Genomic DNA, 18,868 nt, shown 5'->3' with positions numbered 1-18,868 from the left:
CTAGATGTAGTCTAAAGTATTTTAAAATGAAAGTACACTGTAAAAATGTTTTCATTCACATAAATAAAAAATTTTAGGGTAATGGTTCACATCTATATTTTATAATTTTAGCCAATGAAAAATAAATATCTTGCCCTAAATAATATTTTCTATGTCTATGAAAACTATTTAAATTATTTAAACTTGACACAAAGTATATTTTTCTTGTTGAACAAAGTCAATTAATTTAAATTCTTTTTTTGTTTAGATCAAAATAATATTGTTTAGAACAAGTTATTTATTTTTCATTGGCTAAAATTATAATATATAGATGTGAACCATTACCCTAATTTTTTTTAATTAGTTGAATGAAAACATTTTTACATTTTTTCATCTACATCAGTTGTTTTACAAATTCCAATTTGTTAAACTATAAAATTAAGAAAAACAAAACAAAGCGATATGCAATATTCTGTTTTATTTTAATTCAATTCCAAATGTTAATTTAAAAACACAACAAAACAAAACGCTTTTCTAAAAACGTTTCCACATAAAACATGAAAACACTAGTTTAACAAACTTTTTATGGTTTTATTCCACTCTCAGTTCACAATATTGGCAGTACTGTATTTTAGGTGCTAACTCACCTTTTCTGATGTTGAGCATTACCTGCTGAGTAAAATATAAAGTGCTTTTCATACACTTAGTCCAGGTGCAGGGCATAAATCAGTCCGAAAACAATGGACACAGAAGGCCTGAGATCGGTCAGTCCATCCATTACAAAATTTTCTTCCAAGATGGTTTCCACTCTAGATGGGTTTTGAGCTGTGGACTTTCTTGATCAACGCTGAGGATTCGTACTGGAGTCTGTCTTGTCAGCTGCATCCTAACGGAGGAAGAAACAGATTGACAAAGACATTATGAATAATTATAAGTTCTACAAGGACATGAACGCTTTTCCCAAGTTAGAATCTTGTAATTATGGCGATTGCAACATGGGATGAATGCACTTACATACCTGGTTTACTGTAAAAAGAGCTGGCCTTTGAATTATCATCTGGGTGATGTCAGGCTTGTCACTTTTCTGTGAAGAGCAAATGTTCATAAAAGAGCAAGTTAGTCTTTATAAGGGCCTCTGACTTAATGGTTTGCATTTAATTGTGCAGTGTGCTAGTCAATAAAGTGATCATCCTCAGAGTTAGAACAGGGGTCTGTTTCATAAAAGACGCTAAGAAAAGCAGGGATAAAAGTCCAAAACCTGACTTGAAATAACCTAACAAATCGATCGGGACTAAAGCGGTTTCATAAACGACAATTTAAGTTCACGCAATCTCACTAAATTGATCCAGATTCAGTGAGTCAAAATAATGTCAGCCCTTATGTCGATCATAGATCAAATCGATACACCATGGCAAACAGCAATATATTTGTGTTGTTTAATGCATTTAAGACGTGGTGTTTTCCCCAATGCATAGCAGACATGACACACAATACATTGAATACAATCGGTTGTAGCCTATAATTTTATTTACTGGATTTATTTAAGTTGCATGTTTTTTTTTTTTTTTTTTTTTGTATACTTTTATTTTTGGACTGGTAATAAAGTCAAATAATTGTATGTGAGAGACAAAGGGCTTACCTTAGCCTGACAGTTAACCTGCTCTGGACCAGGTTAGTTTCCCAGCATAAGTTGCCAGAGTTACTGAGCTTGAGCTATGGTAAATTTGCTTTCTGAAACCAAATCAAGTGAAAATAAGTCAGACTAACTGAAATAAGCCTGGCTTATTTGGTAAACCTGCTTCATGAAACAGCCCCCAGGTCTCAGTTAATCCACGACATACAGCTGATCTGGAGTTTTGGTATGAAGGTGGCAGAAGTGTACAGTTTTTGTGCATAAAGTGATTTAAATGTATATACATGTCTGATGTGAACAAAATTTCTACCTTCTCATCCAAAGCTCCTTGAACACTGAAAAAAGTTTTTCAAGCAGTTCCTCATCCAATTAATAATTTGTCTTTCAATTCAGTTTACAATTTTTTGTTTTATTTTTCAAATAGTATTTTTTTAATTATAAATATTTTTAATTAGCTCAACTAAAACATTTTTGTTTTGAGGAATGTAAAATATCAAGGTTAAGTTATTTAACTTAAATTAAAATTATTAATTCATCTCCTGACAACGCCTCACCCACACTGGTGCTGTGAGTCTGTTACCGACGCCATTTCTGCCACTGCACTGTAAAAAACAATTTGTTGAGTCAACTCAAAATAATCTGTAACCTGGCTGCCTTAAATTTTAAGTTCAGTCAACTCAAAAAAAAGTTTATTCAATTTGAAATGTTAAATTATACTAAGTGACAACTTAGATATTTAAGTTGAATCAACTTAAAATTTTAAGGCAGCTGGGTTACTTACCCATCTGTTAAGTTTAGCAAACACAAATATCTAAGTTGTTACTTAGTACAACATAACATTTCAAGTTGACTAAACTTACTTTAGTTGACTGAACTTAAAATTTGAAGGCAGCAGGGTAACAAGTTATTTTAAGCTGACTCAACAAATTGTGTTTTTTTATTTTTTACAGTGTATATGGAGAAAAATCCTGCAATGTTTTCTTCAAAAAGCATAATTTCTTTACAACTGAAGAAAGAAAGACATGAACATCTTGGATGACAAGAGGGTAAGTACATTATCTGTAAATTTTTGTTCTGGAAGTGGACTTCTCCTTTAAGTACTGGGTAATATTAATTAACGACATTTACTTTCTATATGGTTAGGGTTAGGATTAGGGTTTATCTTAGGGTTACTTGCATGTAATTATGCATAATTAACTGTTATTATAATAGTAAATACATGTAACATATAACAGGAACACCTTAAAATAAAGTGTTACTGAATTTGTTATTAAATTACTGAAATAAACTTTATAAATCTAAGGGGAGTAAATATTTTAGGCCAGAGGGGTTTGACTAACTAGTTTGGGAATCCCTGCAACTGGTAAACATGAAATTGCATATGGTCAAAGTCCTCCTAGTTTAAATAGTTTGGTCAGTTGTACTTTAGTAATTCGCTTAACTATTAACTACTTAACTGTCTCAAACATGGTATACTTGACTGAGAGGTGCTTTTGTCCCTAAATTCAGAAGTATAGATGGAAAATTAATTTACATTACAATTACACAGTCACATTTTGTGAATATTCAAAGCTAAATGATATGACATGGTAAGTTTTTAGAAAATGTAAAAGTGACAGATAGGAAGAATTAATAAATTATGAGTCATTTACTACCTGTGTGAATAATTTGTAATCATGTAATTCATAAAAAAAAAAAAAAAATACACTGCCATCAGTAAGATTTTTTTTTTTAAAGAAGCCTTTCCTGCTCATCAAGGCTTGGTTTATTTGATTAAAAATACAGAAAAAAAAAAAAAAAAAAAACAGAAATATTGTGAAATATTATTTACATTTAAAATAGTAATGTTCCATTTTATTATATTTTAAAATATAATTTATTTTTGTGATGCAAAGCTGAATTTTCAGCATCATTACTGGAGTCTTCAGTGTCACATGATTCTTCAGAAACCATTCTAATATGATGATTCATTATCAATATTAGAAACAGCTATGCTGCTTAATATCTTTTTGGAACTTGTGATATTTAAATATAATATACACTACAATATATATTACTGTCAAAAGTTTGGGGTCAGTAATTTTTTTTTTTTTTTAAGAAATTAATACTTTTATTCAATAAGGATGTGTTAAATTGATAAAATGTGAAAAGACCTCTATTTTGAATACATGCTGTTCTTTTAAACTCTTTATTCATCAAAGAAACCTAAAAGAATTCCAAATAAATATTAAGTAGCACAACTTTTTCCAAAACTGATAATAAATCAGCATATTAGAATGATTTCTGAAGGATTACTAAAGACTGCAGTAATGGCTGATGAAAAATCAGATTTGCATTAAAGAAATAAATTCTATTTTAAAGTATATTAAAATAGAGAACTGTTATTTTGAATTGCAATAATATTTCATTTTTTTTTCTGTATTTTTGAGCAAATAAATGGAACTTTGATGAGCATAAGAGACTTATGTTCTTCTAAAAAAAAACAACAACATTTAAAACCTTACTGATCCCAAACTTTTGAACAGCAGTGTAGCTGTAATCTGATTACGAGCATTTTATAAAAGAAATCTGCGAAATCAGATTTGTAATCCAAACTACATGTAATCAGTTACTACCACTGACAACAGTCCAAAAAAAGTTTAGCATGATTATAATAGCACTTGACTGCGGATGTTGTAACTCACCATGTTTCCTGTTCTGGATGCCGCTTAGTCAATACAGACTTCCAGTTGCGTTATATCCCTTGATCCCTTTTTACCAGTCTTTCATCGTTATTTTACTTGTATAGTGACGCCATGTAAGAAACTAATGTTGAAACTATTGAATGAGAAGAACAAAACTTGAACTGAACTGAGCTGGATAATGAGACTATTGTATTTGTAGTGCTGCTTTAAAACCAAATGGAATTTGGTTTTAAAAAGATTTTTTTTTTTCTACTATTACATAACGTAGCCTACTACATATATTGTTGCTTATTTCTTGTAATAAAGACCTACCTTAACTCTAATAGCAGGATGCAGTGTCAAATGAGGACCGTTAATGGAAAATAAGATGCATGTTGTCTTCGGGGTAAGCGGCTGATTGGAAGGAAACATTTCACTATAAACTCAAAAAAAGTGAAACCTACATGCGGTGAAATAGGTCGGCCCACAGGTTTTTTTAATAGGCCATATCGTGTTTCTCATTAGATATTCAGGACAAGCCTGTGTGGGTGCTGGAAACTCTTCGCCATGCAGCTTAGTGTCGTGCTTCTCAAGGTGTCAGCATGTTTTGTGGTTTGAAATGTTAGGTTTTGATGCTCGCTGAAATTTCTGAGAGAAAGGCGTTTTCATTTTCTCCAGCTCTCGGTTTAAAATGCAGTATATGCGACTCCATCATCACTCCTACTCACAACTGCCAACACACGTAACTACATTTGATGCTATCTTCGTGGCCATGCGCATGTGAACCTTTACACAGAAGTAAACAAAATCAAACGCTCTCTGGTGTTCAGGACAGCGCGTAAAGTGCATCTGCAGTAGGCAGTTTCTTTTAGAGTTAAATCAGGATGTCTGTGTTCAAAAATGACAGACTGTGTTAAACATATATATATTTAACTCCGTTTAGCATTTTTACAAATTTTATGAGATTCCTTTGTGGCTATACATTCATATGTAGTACAGAAGTCATTCAAGTACAATATTTACACGCATAGTGCAATAATCAATACAATTTACATAATACATGAACTGCTGTGACTTGCATTTTAGGATAAATAGTGTTTGGATAAACAGAAGCATTTTAGTAGCACATAAGAAAATGATAACAAAATCAAAACTATTCTTCACATTTTCTGAAGAAAACGTGAGTGGTGTCTGTGAATGCAAAACTCGCCGCCACACTCTCAAGTCTCTGGTCTTGAAATGACTCGGGTCCTTGCATAAATGTAATTCCAGGGGATTTTTGGCTGTTTGATCAAATCGTAAGTTTGATTTAGCCAATAATAAATGCAATAGCACATAAACCGCTCCTCATAAGCCTTCAGTTTGAGGTATCGGTATCATTCTTGTGTATACCACAAATGGTGCATGTATGAGAAATAATATGCTTGTGGTTGCAACATGGGCTCATTGGAAAAAACGTGCCTTTATATTTTTGCAAAACTCCAAAAACGTACCTATGCATACAACTCAAACCAACAACTTTTTTCCTTTCCACACTAATTATAATTAAAAGGTCACATTATCGATTTTCACACGGTTCCAGTAGTCAAAACACTTTCACTATAGTGCATTAATTGTAATTCTGATGCATTTGCATCACATAAATAGCTACATATCTATGGCGTATGGCACATAGTAAACTTGCTCAGCAGCGCACCCAGTACTGTATTTGCGATGTGAAATGCTCAGGTACAAGTCCCGTGAAATACGATTATGATGAAAGAGCACAAAGACTTGTACACTGTAAAAAACAAACTTAAAATGTTAAGTTGTACTAAGTGAAAACGTAGATAAGCTATTTGAGTCAACTAAACAAACAAGTTGGAATGTTAAACTTAAAAGCTGGGCTTGTTACCCAGCTGCCTTAATTTTTTTTTAAGTTGAATGAACTCAAATATCTAAGTTGTCACTTAGTACAACTTAACATTTCAAGTTGACTAAACTTTTTTGAGTTAGCTGAACTTTAAGTTGTAACAAATTATTTTAAGTTGACTCCAAAAATAGTTGTTTTTTTTTTTTTTTTTTTTTTTTTTTAATAGTGTAGTAGTGACTTCACATAACTGTACTACTCACTACTCACAATTGTGCGATATAAACTTGAAATTGTGAGTTTTCAAGTCAGAATTGTGACATGAATTGGGAAAAATAGTCTTTTTCCACAGAACTGGAGTTTATATCTTGCAATTCTGACTTTATTTCTCACAATTGTGAGTTATATCTCAAAATTCTGACTTTTTTTCTCACAATTGTGAGATATAAACTTGCAATTGTGAGTTATAAAGTCAAAATTGAGAGAAATATAATTGCAATTGTAAGACAATAGTCGCAATTCTGTTTCCCGCAATTGCGATTTTATATCCCACAATTCTGACTTTATTTCACACACAAGTGCTTGTAAAATCAGAATTGTGAGATATAAAATTGCAGTTGTAAGAAAATAGTCTTTTTTTTCAGAATTACAGTTTATATCTCGCAATTCTGACTTTCTAACTTGCACTTGCAATTGCGAGTTTATATCTCACAATTCGCACTTTCTAACTTGAAATTGTATATTTATATTATATTGAGTTGGCTGAACTTTATTTTAAGCTGTAACAAATTATTTTAAGTTGACTTTTTTACAGTGTAGTAGTGACTTAAGCAAACTACTCACAATTATGCAATATAAACTTGAAATTGCACGTTATAAAGTCAGAATTGTGACATGAATTCGCAATTGTGAGAAAATAGTCTTTTTTCCACAGAAGTGGAGTTCATATCTTGCAATTCTGACTTTATCACAATTGTGAGTTATATCTCAAAATTCTGACTTTTTCCCCACAGTTGTGATATAAACTTGCAATCGTAAGAAAATAGTTGCAATTCTGACTTTGTTTCTCACAATTGCAATTTTATATCCCTCAATTCTGACTTTATTTTACACACAAGTGCTTGTTATAAAATCAGAATTGTGAGATATACAGTTGCAAGAAAATAGTCTCTTTTTTTTAGAATTAGAGTTTTATCTCACAATTCTGACTTTCTAACTTGCACTTGCAAGTTTATATCATGCAACTGCAAGAAAAAGTTGGAATTGTGAGATAAAAAGTTGTAATTACCTTTTTTATTTTTTATTCAGTGGTGGAAATGGGCTTCCATACATTTCTGAACTGCTGCGAATCAAAATCAAAACTTTAATCAAATTGGACACGTTCTTAGTGCCACTCACTGGACGTTTCACTTGGAAAGTGTGGCAAAATACAAAACTAAGCAACGTAATATCATTTTGCAGAACAAGAATGTTTTGTCCAATGAGCCTGGTTTGCATAATACTGTACAAAAATATTCAAGTACCTCGGGTTCCTTTATGGGGGCTTCTGTGGTTAGCACCTCACTATGACTCAGTGTTAAACTCACTGGCTCATTTACAGTATCATTATGAACAGTGTGAATGATTTACAGTGTGTGGCAGTCTTAGGACGTCTACTCACTCTTAATACAACTCCCAAATTAATATATATTAGGTTTATATGAGCAAATATTAAAACAGAATAACTTTAGTGGAAAATGCATGATATGGTTTTCATGAGTCTGACTATCACTTAATGGCAGGTACTTGCTGTTTATTTCTTATCCGCCCACACGGTGTCTGTTTTTGCTGAGGGAAAATGATGGCAGCATATTCCACTCCGTCCTGGGTCTTTGATGTCGCCTCGGCAGGTTTTACTCTGTCATCTCTTTCAGGTCTATTTTGAAAATCTAACTCTCCATACTCCACACAGCTGACAAACACAGCACCGGATGTCCCACATTGCCCCTGCTAATAGCACAGGCCATAAAATACAAAACGTGAAGAAAACATAACTGAAATGTAATGGGTGTTAAAGTGTTATTGAGTATCTTAGTGAAATAAAGAGATCATGCACATACCTGCTGTGCCGTTCTGTTGTTGTGAACTGGTGGGTTTTCTCCGTCTGCGAAGCCATACAGTTACAATTAGCATACAATTTTTTAAATACATAAAAAAAAAAATTAGTAACTTTTTAAATGTCTTTTTTGTTTGTCTTTGTCATGAGTATGTGTGGGGGGACGTCTTGCTATTTTTGTAAATCTGCAGACTTTTACAGACATTTTGTCTGTATTTTTTCCTCTATTTTAGATTTTATTTGTTTATTATTTTTTTTAAATACTTGAAGTTGAGTCCCCAAGTTGTGTGAAATTTATCTTCTACCATTTTTATTTAAAATGTCAATCCCTGTTACTGTGGTTTTGAAAGCAACTGAAAATTAAAAAGTAGACATTTGTAGAAATCTAAGAAGCATATAGTTTAATGACCCTGAGCACAAGGCTTGTAAATATTTATCTTAAGTCCTCAACCCTGTTACTGTGGTTTTAATAGCTACCGAAAATTTCAACAAAAAAATGGACATTTGTAGAAATCTAAAAAGCATCTAGTTTAATGATTTTGAGCACAAGGCTTGTAAATATTAATCTGTAACTCCTCAACCCTGTTACCTACTCTGTTACTGTGGTTTTGATAGAAACGAAAATTAATAAGTGGATATTTGTAGAAATCTAAAAAACGTTTAACAACCTTGAGCACAAGACTTGAGAATATTGATCTATAATTCCTCAACCCTGTTACTTTGGTTTTGATAGCTACAATAAATAAAAAAAGTGGACATTCACAGAAATCTGAAAAGCATTTAATTTAATGACCTTGAGCAAAAGGCTTGTAAATATTAACCTGTAAATCTTCAACCATGTTACCAACACTATTATTAACCCTGTTTCTGTGGTTCGGATAGCTACTGAAAATTAAAAAGTGGACATTTGTAGAAATCTGTGTAGAGAAAAAAAAAAAAAAAAACATCTAGATTAATGATTTTGAGCACAAGGTTTGTAAATATTAATCTGTAAATCCTCAACCCTGTTACCAACCCTGTTACTGTAGTTTTCATAGTTACTGAAAAAGTATTAAAAAAAAAAAAGCAGACATTTCTAGAAATCTAAAAAGCATCTAGTTTAATTATTTTGAGCACAAGGCTTGTAAATATTAATCTGTAAATCCTTAATCATGTTACTGTGGTTTTGATAGCTACCAAAAATGTAAAAAAGTGGACATTTGTAGAAATCTAAAAAGCATCCAGTTTAACGATTTTGAGCACAAGGCTTATCAATATTATTCTGTAAGTCCTCAACCCTGTTACCAACCCTGTTTTTGTGGTTTTTATAGCTTCTGAAAATTAAAAAGTTATATTTGATAAGATATTTGTAGAAATCTAAAAAGCATCTGGTTTAACAACCTTGAGCACAGGGCTTAAGAATATTAAGCCCTCATATTAAATCCTCAACCTTATTACTTTGGTTTTGATAGCTACAATAAATTAAAAAGTGGACATTTGTAGAAATATGAAAAGCATTTAACAACCTTGAGCACAAGGCTTGTAAATATTAACCTGTAAATCTTCAACCCCATTACCAACCCTGTTATTAACCCTGGTCCTGTGGTTTTGGTAACTAAAAAAGTGGACATATGTAGAAATCTAAAAAGCATCTAGTTTAATGAATTGAGCCCTTGAGCACAAGGCTTCTAAATATTGACCTATAACCCCCCAACTGTGTTACTAAGGTTTTGATAGCTACTGGAAATTAAAAAGTGAACATTTGTTAAAATCTAAGCATCATCTAATTCTGAGCACAAGGCTTGTAAATATTAATCTGTAAATCCTCAACCCTGTTACTCTGGTCTTGATAGCTAACGGAAATGGAAAAGTGGACATTTGTAAAAATCTAAAAAGCATTTAGTTTAATGACTCTGAGCACAAGGCTTATAAATATTAATCTATTAAACCTCAACCCTGTTACTTGATAGCTATTATTACAGTTTAAAATAACTGTTTTCTATGTAAATATATTTTAAAATGGCATTTATTTCAGTGATGCAAAGCTGAATTTACTCTAGCATCATTACACTAGGCTTCAGTGTCACATGATCCTTTAGAAATCATTCTAATATGCTGAACATTATCAATGTTTAAAACAATTTTGCTGCTTCATATTTTTGTTTTCACAATTGTGACCCTGGATCACAAAACCAGTCATAAGGGTCATTTTTTCAAAATTGAAAAATTGATTTATACATGAAAGCTGAATAAATAAGCTTTTCATTGATGGATAGTTTGTTAGGATAGGACAATATTTGGCCGAGATACAACTATTTAAAAATCAGGAATCTGAGGGTGCAAAAAAATCTAAATATTGAGAAAATTGCCTTTAAAGGTCTTCAAATAAAGTTCTTAACAATGCATATTACTAATCAAAAATTAAGTTTTCATACATTTACAGTAGGAATTTTACAAAATATCTTCATGAAACATGATCTTTACTTAATTTTCTAATGATTTTTGCCATAAAAGAAAAATCAATAATTTTGACCCATACAATGTATTTTTGGCTATTGCTACAAATATACCCCAGTGACTTAAGACTGGTTTTGTGGTCCAGGGTCACAATTTATTTGAAATATATATCATCTACTGATGTCTTTACTGTTGCTAATGACAAACTGAATGTATCTTTGCCGAATAAAAGTATTAATTTCTTAAAAAAAAAAAAAATATATATATATATATATATATATATATATATATATATATATATATATATAGACATATATCTTACTGATTCGAAACTACATAAAAAGTTCTGAATTTGGCACAAGAAAGAACAATGCAATACAATTTTCAATAACATTTAAAATCATAGTCTGATGTACAAAAGCTCACAGACATATGTGACCCTGGACCACAAAACCAGTCTTAAGTCGCTGGGGTTTATTTGTAGCAATAGCCAAAAATACATTGCATGGGTCAACATTATAGATTTTTCTTTTATGCCCAAAATCAATAGGAAATTAAGTAAAGATCATATTCCATGAAGATATTTTGTAAATTTCCTACTGTAAATATATCAAAACTTAATTTTTGATTAGTAATATGCATTGCAAAGAACTTAATTTGGACAACTTTAAAGGCGATTTTCTCAATATTTTGATTTTTTTGCACCCTCAGATTCCATATACTGAAATAGTTGTATCTCGGCTAAATATTGCTCTATCCTAACAAACTATACATCGATGGAAAGCTTATTTATTCAGCTTTCAGATGATGTATAAAGCTCAATTTTGAAAAATTGACACTTATGACTGGTTTTGTGGTCCAGGGTCACATATTGTTATAATCAGCTCTTTAATAGAATAAAATATACAAAATTTCATTCAAAACAATGTGTAAATACTACATTACCTGGTTTTCTTGGATAGGTCCTAAAAAGCCAGTACAATATGCCCACAAAGAGACATATAAATACTATGACTGATGCACTGAAGAAAATGAAAAACGGTTTTTGATCTGATGAATCCAGTTTAGGTGAATTAGTCACTATGCTTTCATGCACAGCTTCTGTTTCTTTTTCAGTTTCTAAAAAAAATAAATAAATAAATAAATGACAAGCAACACTGAGTTTAATTGTATTAATACTATTAATTAATAGTTCCGTTTACTTATCTAAAAATGCAAACCGACAATTTGAATAGCAACAGCACATAATATATATATGAGTATTTCACTGAATTAATTTAAATGCATTCTGTACAACACTTGAGGTTTTCGGAGACAACTTACCTGTTGTTTTATTACCAACTTTGACTCTAATATAAATTTTATTGCTCTCAATAAAAGGGTTATTTTTATCTGGAAGCACCGCAACATGATACATTCCTTCATCTTCCAGTGTGAGATTTGTGATGTGTAGTGTGACAATACTGTTTTCCACATCACTCAGGGCAAACTTTTCATTGCAAGGGCTGATTTGTTTGCAAACTCCTTTCTTTTCCCCATTTTTGTACAGACTAGGTTTGCTGTTGCTATCAGAATTTAAAGTGAATTTAACCATGATGTTTTCTTCCGATGTACCATTGACTTCATGCCTTGATTCCACTGAAAGAAAAACAACACTTTGTCACTTCAACAGAAGCTTAGAATGTTTAATGGCAGGTTCATCAACAAACTCAATGTTCAACAGCTTTTTTGTAGCCAAGATTTTAACCTTTGTGTCTACAAAGAAAAAAAAAACACTGAAAAACATTCCCCATACATCATGAAAACTGAAATCTCAAACAGTCTGTCATGATGTTTCTTTTTAGCGTTAAATAAACCTACTCATTGTTATCTCAATGATGGTATGATATGGGTATGAAACTCTTCAAAAGAGCAGCGATCTGTTGTTTTGCAGATCTCGCTCACATTTTCCATGAGTCAAAGGAAATTTCGTGGTACTTCAATTGTCTCTTTTTTTGTACAATATTACAAAGCCATTCAATAAAAGTGGCTCAAAAAGTTGTGAACACTTAGAAACACTTTAAAATACTTTAAGGCTAAACATAAATACACGACTATTCATCAAACGTATTGTTCAAAATGAAGAAACAATGTATATTTAATATGTGATGCAACTGAATTCATAAAAGTTTAAGTGTTCGCAACAACTTCGGTGTACAAACTTATTTAAATTTCTTAGGTTCATATTTGAAAAGCAGAAGTTGAAGTGAAAATATCCTACAAATCAGCGAACTCAACAGACAGGAAAGACTAAGGCAATGATCGTGACCTCTTTTACTCACCGTTAAGAGTCAAGTACAACATGAATGAAAAAAGTAAGAGTTTCTTCTTGAGGTCACACTTCATGCTGCAGATGGAACAGAGCAACACAGGCAGCCACCGGAGATGCAAACGTCTTCCCGTTTCTGCTGATTTATGCTTTGCACTAACATACTGTTTAGGAGAAAACCTACGTCTTTCAGGGGGAGGTACAGACAGGAACTGATTGTCATCACTTTTTTTTTTCTTTTTTCTTGGTTTTCTTTTCCTTTTGCTCACTTTCAGATCTCTAAAAACCAATAAAAGTAGCAGTGGCAATTCAATGAATTAAAATAATAATAATCTAAATGAATGTATAAAATAAATCTAAAACAAATCTAAAAAAATGTCACTGTTACAGCTAATAAACAGTGTGTTTGTAAAAAGGTGGTTTATTACATATTTGCGATGTGATTGCAGATCCTCATCCTACGTTTTTTGTCAAATCATTTTATCTTGTGTCACAGTCTCACCACAAGACCACCAACAGACCACCTTGAGTTTCACAATCCCACAGAGGAAGTGTTTGAGTCTGAAATAGCTGCCAGAAAGCAGACTTAAAGCTTACAGGTTTTAGTTCTCAAACATTTAAACATAAACATTTAAAACAACTTACCCAAACCTGAAATTTGTGGAAAATTCCCTTGTTCTAAGAACATATTGTATATCTTACCTGTTCAATGTACCTTCATTAGGCCTATACACCGTAGGTGAACCTTGTAATGTATGGAAGTTAGGTTTCTCTCTGTTTGAACGAATTTATGTTCTTCAGAATCAATATGAATGTATTTATGTTAAGCTATTTAGGTTTAGAAATCAGATTTAGGGCAACGCAAATGTACAGGTGTGTTTTTACGTACTCTCTGGAGAACACGCTGACAAAGCCGTGGCTCATGTGTTGAAGCCAATGCACCCAGTTGCTCATGACGCCATTACGTTAGACCGTTCCCCGGATGAAACCGAGTTGTTATGACAACCACGGTAAAGCAGTAAAGCGAAAGCACCGTTGCATCCGAAACATCTGAAGTATTTCATACATGGACGCCGGAGCAAACACGTACCTCATTAGACCGAATTATAAAGACAAGTAAGACGATCTATTTTTGTTTTAAATGTTTAACGATGAACTTAGCCGGCTAAAATAGCAGCTAAGCTAAGCTTAAGGGTCTTTCAGGGCTTCGACACTGCATTATGAACACGCGTTTACATAACATCCGCTGAACTTTATCTAAATACCGTTTTCGCTCGTTTTCTCCTCACAGGTTCAAGTCAGGAGTGGCAAAAGAGTGTATTAGAGAAATCCTGAGGGAGCAGCTGTATGGAGTGCAGTATAATCCAGAAGAGGTCCCCACATTATCCAAATCTTTAGCAGATTCTATTAAAAACAAGCTGAAAGGTGAGAGGGGCTTCATTCACTTATTTGCTTCATTACTTACGTATTTGAGGGATAAAATGTTGATTACTCACGTACGAATTTGTGTTATATAAAAAGTAGTTTAACTGCGTTTTATTAGAGTCATTAGCAGACTCTGTTTAACAAGCTAAAAGTTGTAAGTGTTGATAGTAGTCAGTGTCTGCTTAATTCCTTAATTATTTGTGACCCCGGACCACAAAACCAGTCATAAGGGTCAATTTTTCGAAATTGAGCTTTATATATCATCAAGCTGAATAAACAAGCTTTCCAAAGATGTATAGTTTGTTATGATAGGACAGTATCCGGCTGAGATACAACCATTTTAATATATAGAATCTGAGGGTGCAAAAAAATCTAAATATTGAGAAAACCGCCTTTAAAGTTGTCCAAATGAAGCTCTTACTAATGCATATTACTGATCAAAAATTAAGTTTTGATATAGTTACAGTAGGAATTTTACTAAATATCTTAATGAAACATGATCTTTACTTAATTTCCTAATGATTTTTGGCATAAAAGAAAAATCAATAATTTTGACCTATACAATGTATTTTTGGCTACTGCTACAAATATACCCCAGTGACTTAAGACTGGTTTTGTGGTCCAGGGTCACATTTAAGTATTTAGGGGATAAAATGCTGTTTATTCAGGTACGAAACATAAGGGGGAATTTTCTTGCGTTGTGTTAAAAACGAGTTGCTAGTCCGGTTATTCGTTATGTTATTTTTTAGCTAATGATGCACTGTTTGTTTAGTGGGTTGTGTGTTGCTATGTCATGTATAATTTTTACAAGACATATTTGTATCTGAGGTGTTTTTTTTGTTGTTTTGTTTTGCTATTATGCTGCTATTATCCTGGTTTTCATTAGTGAAAATTAAACATGGCATCTACCGTTATTAAGATCTATCTATCTATTTTAGTTATAAATGGTTCACCTTATATATGAAAATATGTACAAATGCATGTGTTTTGAAGCAGCACATCAATGTCTTTAAAAAAAAAAGTTTTACAAATTATGAGAAATTATAAACCCAGGAAATGATTTGATATTTTTTAATCAGTTTAATTTAGTTTAGCCACCTACAGTGTATATGTGACCCTGGACCACAAAACCAGTCATAAGGGTCAAATTGTCAAAATTGAAAATATATATCATGCGAAAGCTGAATAAACAAGCTTTCCATTGATGTATGGTTTGTTAGGATAGGACAGTATTTGGCCGAGATACGACTATTTGAATATATGTAATCTGAGGGTGCAAAAAAAAAAAAAAAATCAAAATATTGAAAAAATCACCTTTAAAGTTGTCCAAATGAAGCTCTTACTAATGCATATTACTAATAAAAAAATAAGTTTTGATATATTTACAGTAGGAATTTTACTAAATATCTTCATGGAACATTGAAATTTCCAAATGATTTTTGGCGTAAAAGAAAAATCAATAATTTTGACACCTACAATGTATTTTTTGCCTGTTGCTACAAATACACCCCAGCGACTTAGGACTGGTTTTGTGTTCCAGGGTCACATATGTGTATGTAATTTAATTTATTTAAATGTTTTATTGCTTTTTGTTTTTCTGTTGTAGTACGAATTACTAATAAGTATGTCTCAGTGTGTAAGGAGTTTTATTTTGTTCTGTTAATGTTAAAATAATAAAAAAAAAAAATGAATGAATAAATAAATAATAAATAAATGGTAACACTTTACAATAAGATGTCTTTTGAATACATTAGTTAATGTATTAACTAACATGAACAATGAACAACACATTTGTTACACTATTTATTAAGCTTTGTTAATGTTAGTTAATAAAAATACAGTCTTTGCTTGTTTATGTTAGTTCACAGTGGTACCTAATGATAACAAACACAACTTGTGATTTTAAAAGTACGTTAGTAAATGCGGAAACTAACGCTAAGATTAATAAAGGCTGTGAGAGTATTGTTCATTCTTCATTCATGTTAACTAATGCAGTTAACTAATGAACCGTATTGTAAAGTGTTACCTACTAAGATGTCGCATGACTGACTCATGCATTTTTGCATAAATGTGAAGACCCTACTTAATGTATCTTTTGCAAAATTCCCCGTTCGGTCAAAAATATTTTATTGGACTGTCTTGCTTTTATTGTATGCAGAAAACTCTTTTATAAAGTGAACACAGAGTTATTTAGTATATTTTCGCCAGAAAAAGATGTAGGATTTTTATCATATGTTAATGTAAAAAATCTTGTGTAATATAACTTGTGTTTGTTTGTTTGCTGGTTTTTATTGTATTAGCTATACTTAGTTTTTGCCATGAAAACAGCCTAAGATGCTGACATGGCATGAAATAAAAATATACTACTACTACTACTACTACTACTACTACTACTACTGTAAAGTGCTACCAAGTAAATAAATAAATAAAGTTACTTTAATAAGGAAAATGTCTATTGTCAGATTTCAGTGGTCAAGGTCTGAAAAATCGAATGATATACAAATGAACTTTCGCTAAAATATGTTTTTGGCTAAACATTCATTTTGATTGATACTCTGAGTATGGAGTGACAGCAGGTTTCTGCACTAACCTCTAATATACGTGGTTTTTTTTTTCAGATGTGGGCTTTGATAGATACAAGCTCATCGTGCAAGTGGTCATTGGTGAGCAGCGTGGAGAGGGAGTCAAGTAAGCGCAATGCTTCTTAGGAAAATGAATGAATTGTGAAATCAGGACCGTTTCAAATGGATCGTTAGCACTCTTACTGTGTTTTTCATACAGTAGACCCCACAGACATGATCATGTGCAAGATGTGTCCTCAGATGTTTAGCTGTGACCTTTGTGTTGTTTGTCACATATATGAGGTTTCTACTGATGTTTCTAGGCCACCCACATTGAGTAAGATACCGTCTGACTCACTGTGGTCTCATTATGTGAAACCAGTATTACAGGGCATCTGAAACCGAGTTGTTTGTAATTGCATATTTGATTTGTCAAGATCTTGGGCTACTACTACCTCCAAAAAAAGTGTGAAAAACAAATGATGTTGTTAGCTGTGTAACACACACCTTTAGACACATCCTTTTATTTTTACTTGAATACACATTAAATATATAAAAAATTATTATTATTTAAATTGTATTATATTTATATTATTTAAAATATGTTAATATATAACATATATGTACAACAACAAAAAAATATTTGTGCTGCTCTTTTGTCATAACATATTTAAAATGTATTTTTAATAATTACATAGCAATTTTTGTGGCAAATTTGTGGCATGAGGAAGTTATTTTCACTGAATATGTTTTCATAGGATGGCTGCGCGCTGCTTCTGGGATGCCGATACAGACAGCTATGCTCAAGATATATTTATGAATGTAAGTGAGGAATTATTTTTACATTAAAATTATTTTAAAATGTGATTTTAATCTCCTGCTTTAACGTTTGATGTTCTTTTTAATAATAGGACAGCTTGTTCTGTGTGGCTGCTGCGTTTGGTGTGTATTATTACTGAAGACAAACAGGAGATTTGTTGAGGACCAAACATTTGTAGTCGATTTTTCAGGATTTTTGTGATATTTATTTAAACCAGTACATGCAGAGTTTCATATTTTTGTTTGTCTAGATACGTCACTTTATGATATTTTTCCTACATTACTATCTTCAGCAAAGATAGTACAATATAAATCTTAACAATGCTTTAATAAAGATTTATATAAAATTCATACTTTTTTGTCATTCTGTATTAGTTATTATGTCAAATGCAATTCCTGAATACCACATTAATGAAAATAACAGCTTGATATTGGTTAAATGTGTAAGGGGGCCCCCTACTGATTGTTTAGGGGACTTACAAGAGCCAATTTATCCACTGTCATCCTGAAATCTAAAGATATGGTGAATTACTTTAAAAACGTTCTCACTATACTGTCAAGGATTTCTAAATGACATTTAACCCTGCAAGAATTGTTATTGTGTTTTGTTATTATGCGCATCAGGAAAATCAGTTGTAATGTTTTTTGGCAACTCGTTTCAGTGGAAATTAGGCATCTTTCCCTCAGCATACTCTAAAAATTAGGATGTCATTTCTCCATTTCAGTCACTGTTGATGAGATATAATTGTGTGATGTGAGACTGGTGTCCTTTTCCCTGCCCATCGGTCAGTGGCCTTGTGTTTTGCCGTCGTCTGTGTTGCTGAACAGCAGTCAGTGTGATTGCTGGACTGACAGTGATGGACTAGCATAGAAAGCCAGCGGGTGTGAAAATAACCACAGATGAAAACAGATCATACTCTCACAAACCAAATATAAACACTAAGAGAGGACAGTTGGATTGCACTTACACTTAAGAGGTCAGATATCAGAAACATGCTAAAAGGCCAGTATTATAAGGGCCGTTCTACAGAATTGGTGCAAACTGCTGTCCCACAACCAAAAAACACATTTGAAAAGCATTTAGGTAATTAAATCTTAGA

General features: G+C 32.1%; 2 protein-coding genes across 8 annotated transcripts; one reads left to right on the top strand and one right to left on the bottom strand.

Annotated features, from left to right (window-relative positions):
* Positions 1-459: 459 nt before the first annotated feature.
* LOC127153844 (uncharacterized) lies at positions 460-13,926 on the bottom strand. 7 transcript variants are annotated; one of them, XM_051095115.1, is made up of 10 exons: positions 13,853-13,926; positions 13,666-13,737; positions 13,392-13,533; positions 12,977-13,242; positions 11,979-12,293; positions 11,601-11,774; positions 8,224-8,267; positions 4,297-8,113; positions 998-1,710; positions 460-865 (listed from the first exon to the last, which is right to left on the bottom strand). In XM_051095115.1, the coding sequence occupies exons 3-8, from the start codon at positions 13,418-13,420 to the stop codon at positions 7,892-7,894; spliced, it is 1,050 nt and encodes a 349-aa protein (XP_050951072.1). In that variant the 5' UTR covers positions 13,421-13,533; positions 13,666-13,737; positions 13,853-13,926; the 3' UTR covers positions 460-865; positions 998-1,710; positions 4,297-7,891. The 7 variants fall into 7 exon arrangements, with proteins under 7 accessions (XP_050951072.1, XP_050951069.1, XP_050951068.1 ...); XM_051095112.1 differs by having other exon boundaries at positions 998-1,063; positions 1,619-1,710; positions 13,392-13,897; XM_051095111.1 differs by having other exon boundaries at positions 4,297-4,429; positions 4,609-8,113; positions 13,392-13,897.
* On the top strand, positions 13,926-18,119 carry dynlt2b (dynein light chain Tctex-type 2B). Its single transcript, XM_051095117.1, has 5 exons — positions 13,926-14,079; positions 14,255-14,388; positions 17,007-17,076; positions 17,708-17,771; positions 17,861-18,119. Exons 1-5 carry the CDS (start codon positions 14,030-14,032, stop codon positions 17,906-17,908), a joined length of 366 nt encoding a protein of 121 aa, XP_050951074.1. The 5' UTR covers positions 13,926-14,029; the 3' UTR covers positions 17,909-18,119.
* Positions 18,120-18,868: the final 749 nt, after the last annotated feature.

The sequence above is a fragment of the Labeo rohita genome, chromosome 22 (genome assembly GCF_022985175.1).
Source record: "Labeo rohita strain BAU-BD-2019 chromosome 22, IGBB_LRoh.1.0, whole genome shotgun sequence".
NCBI classification, from domain to species: Eukaryota; Metazoa; Chordata; class Actinopteri; order Cypriniformes; family Cyprinidae; genus Labeo; species Labeo rohita.
The sequence above is the reverse complement of the archived record's forward strand: the minus strand, read 5'-3'. Positions and strand labels throughout refer to the sequence as shown.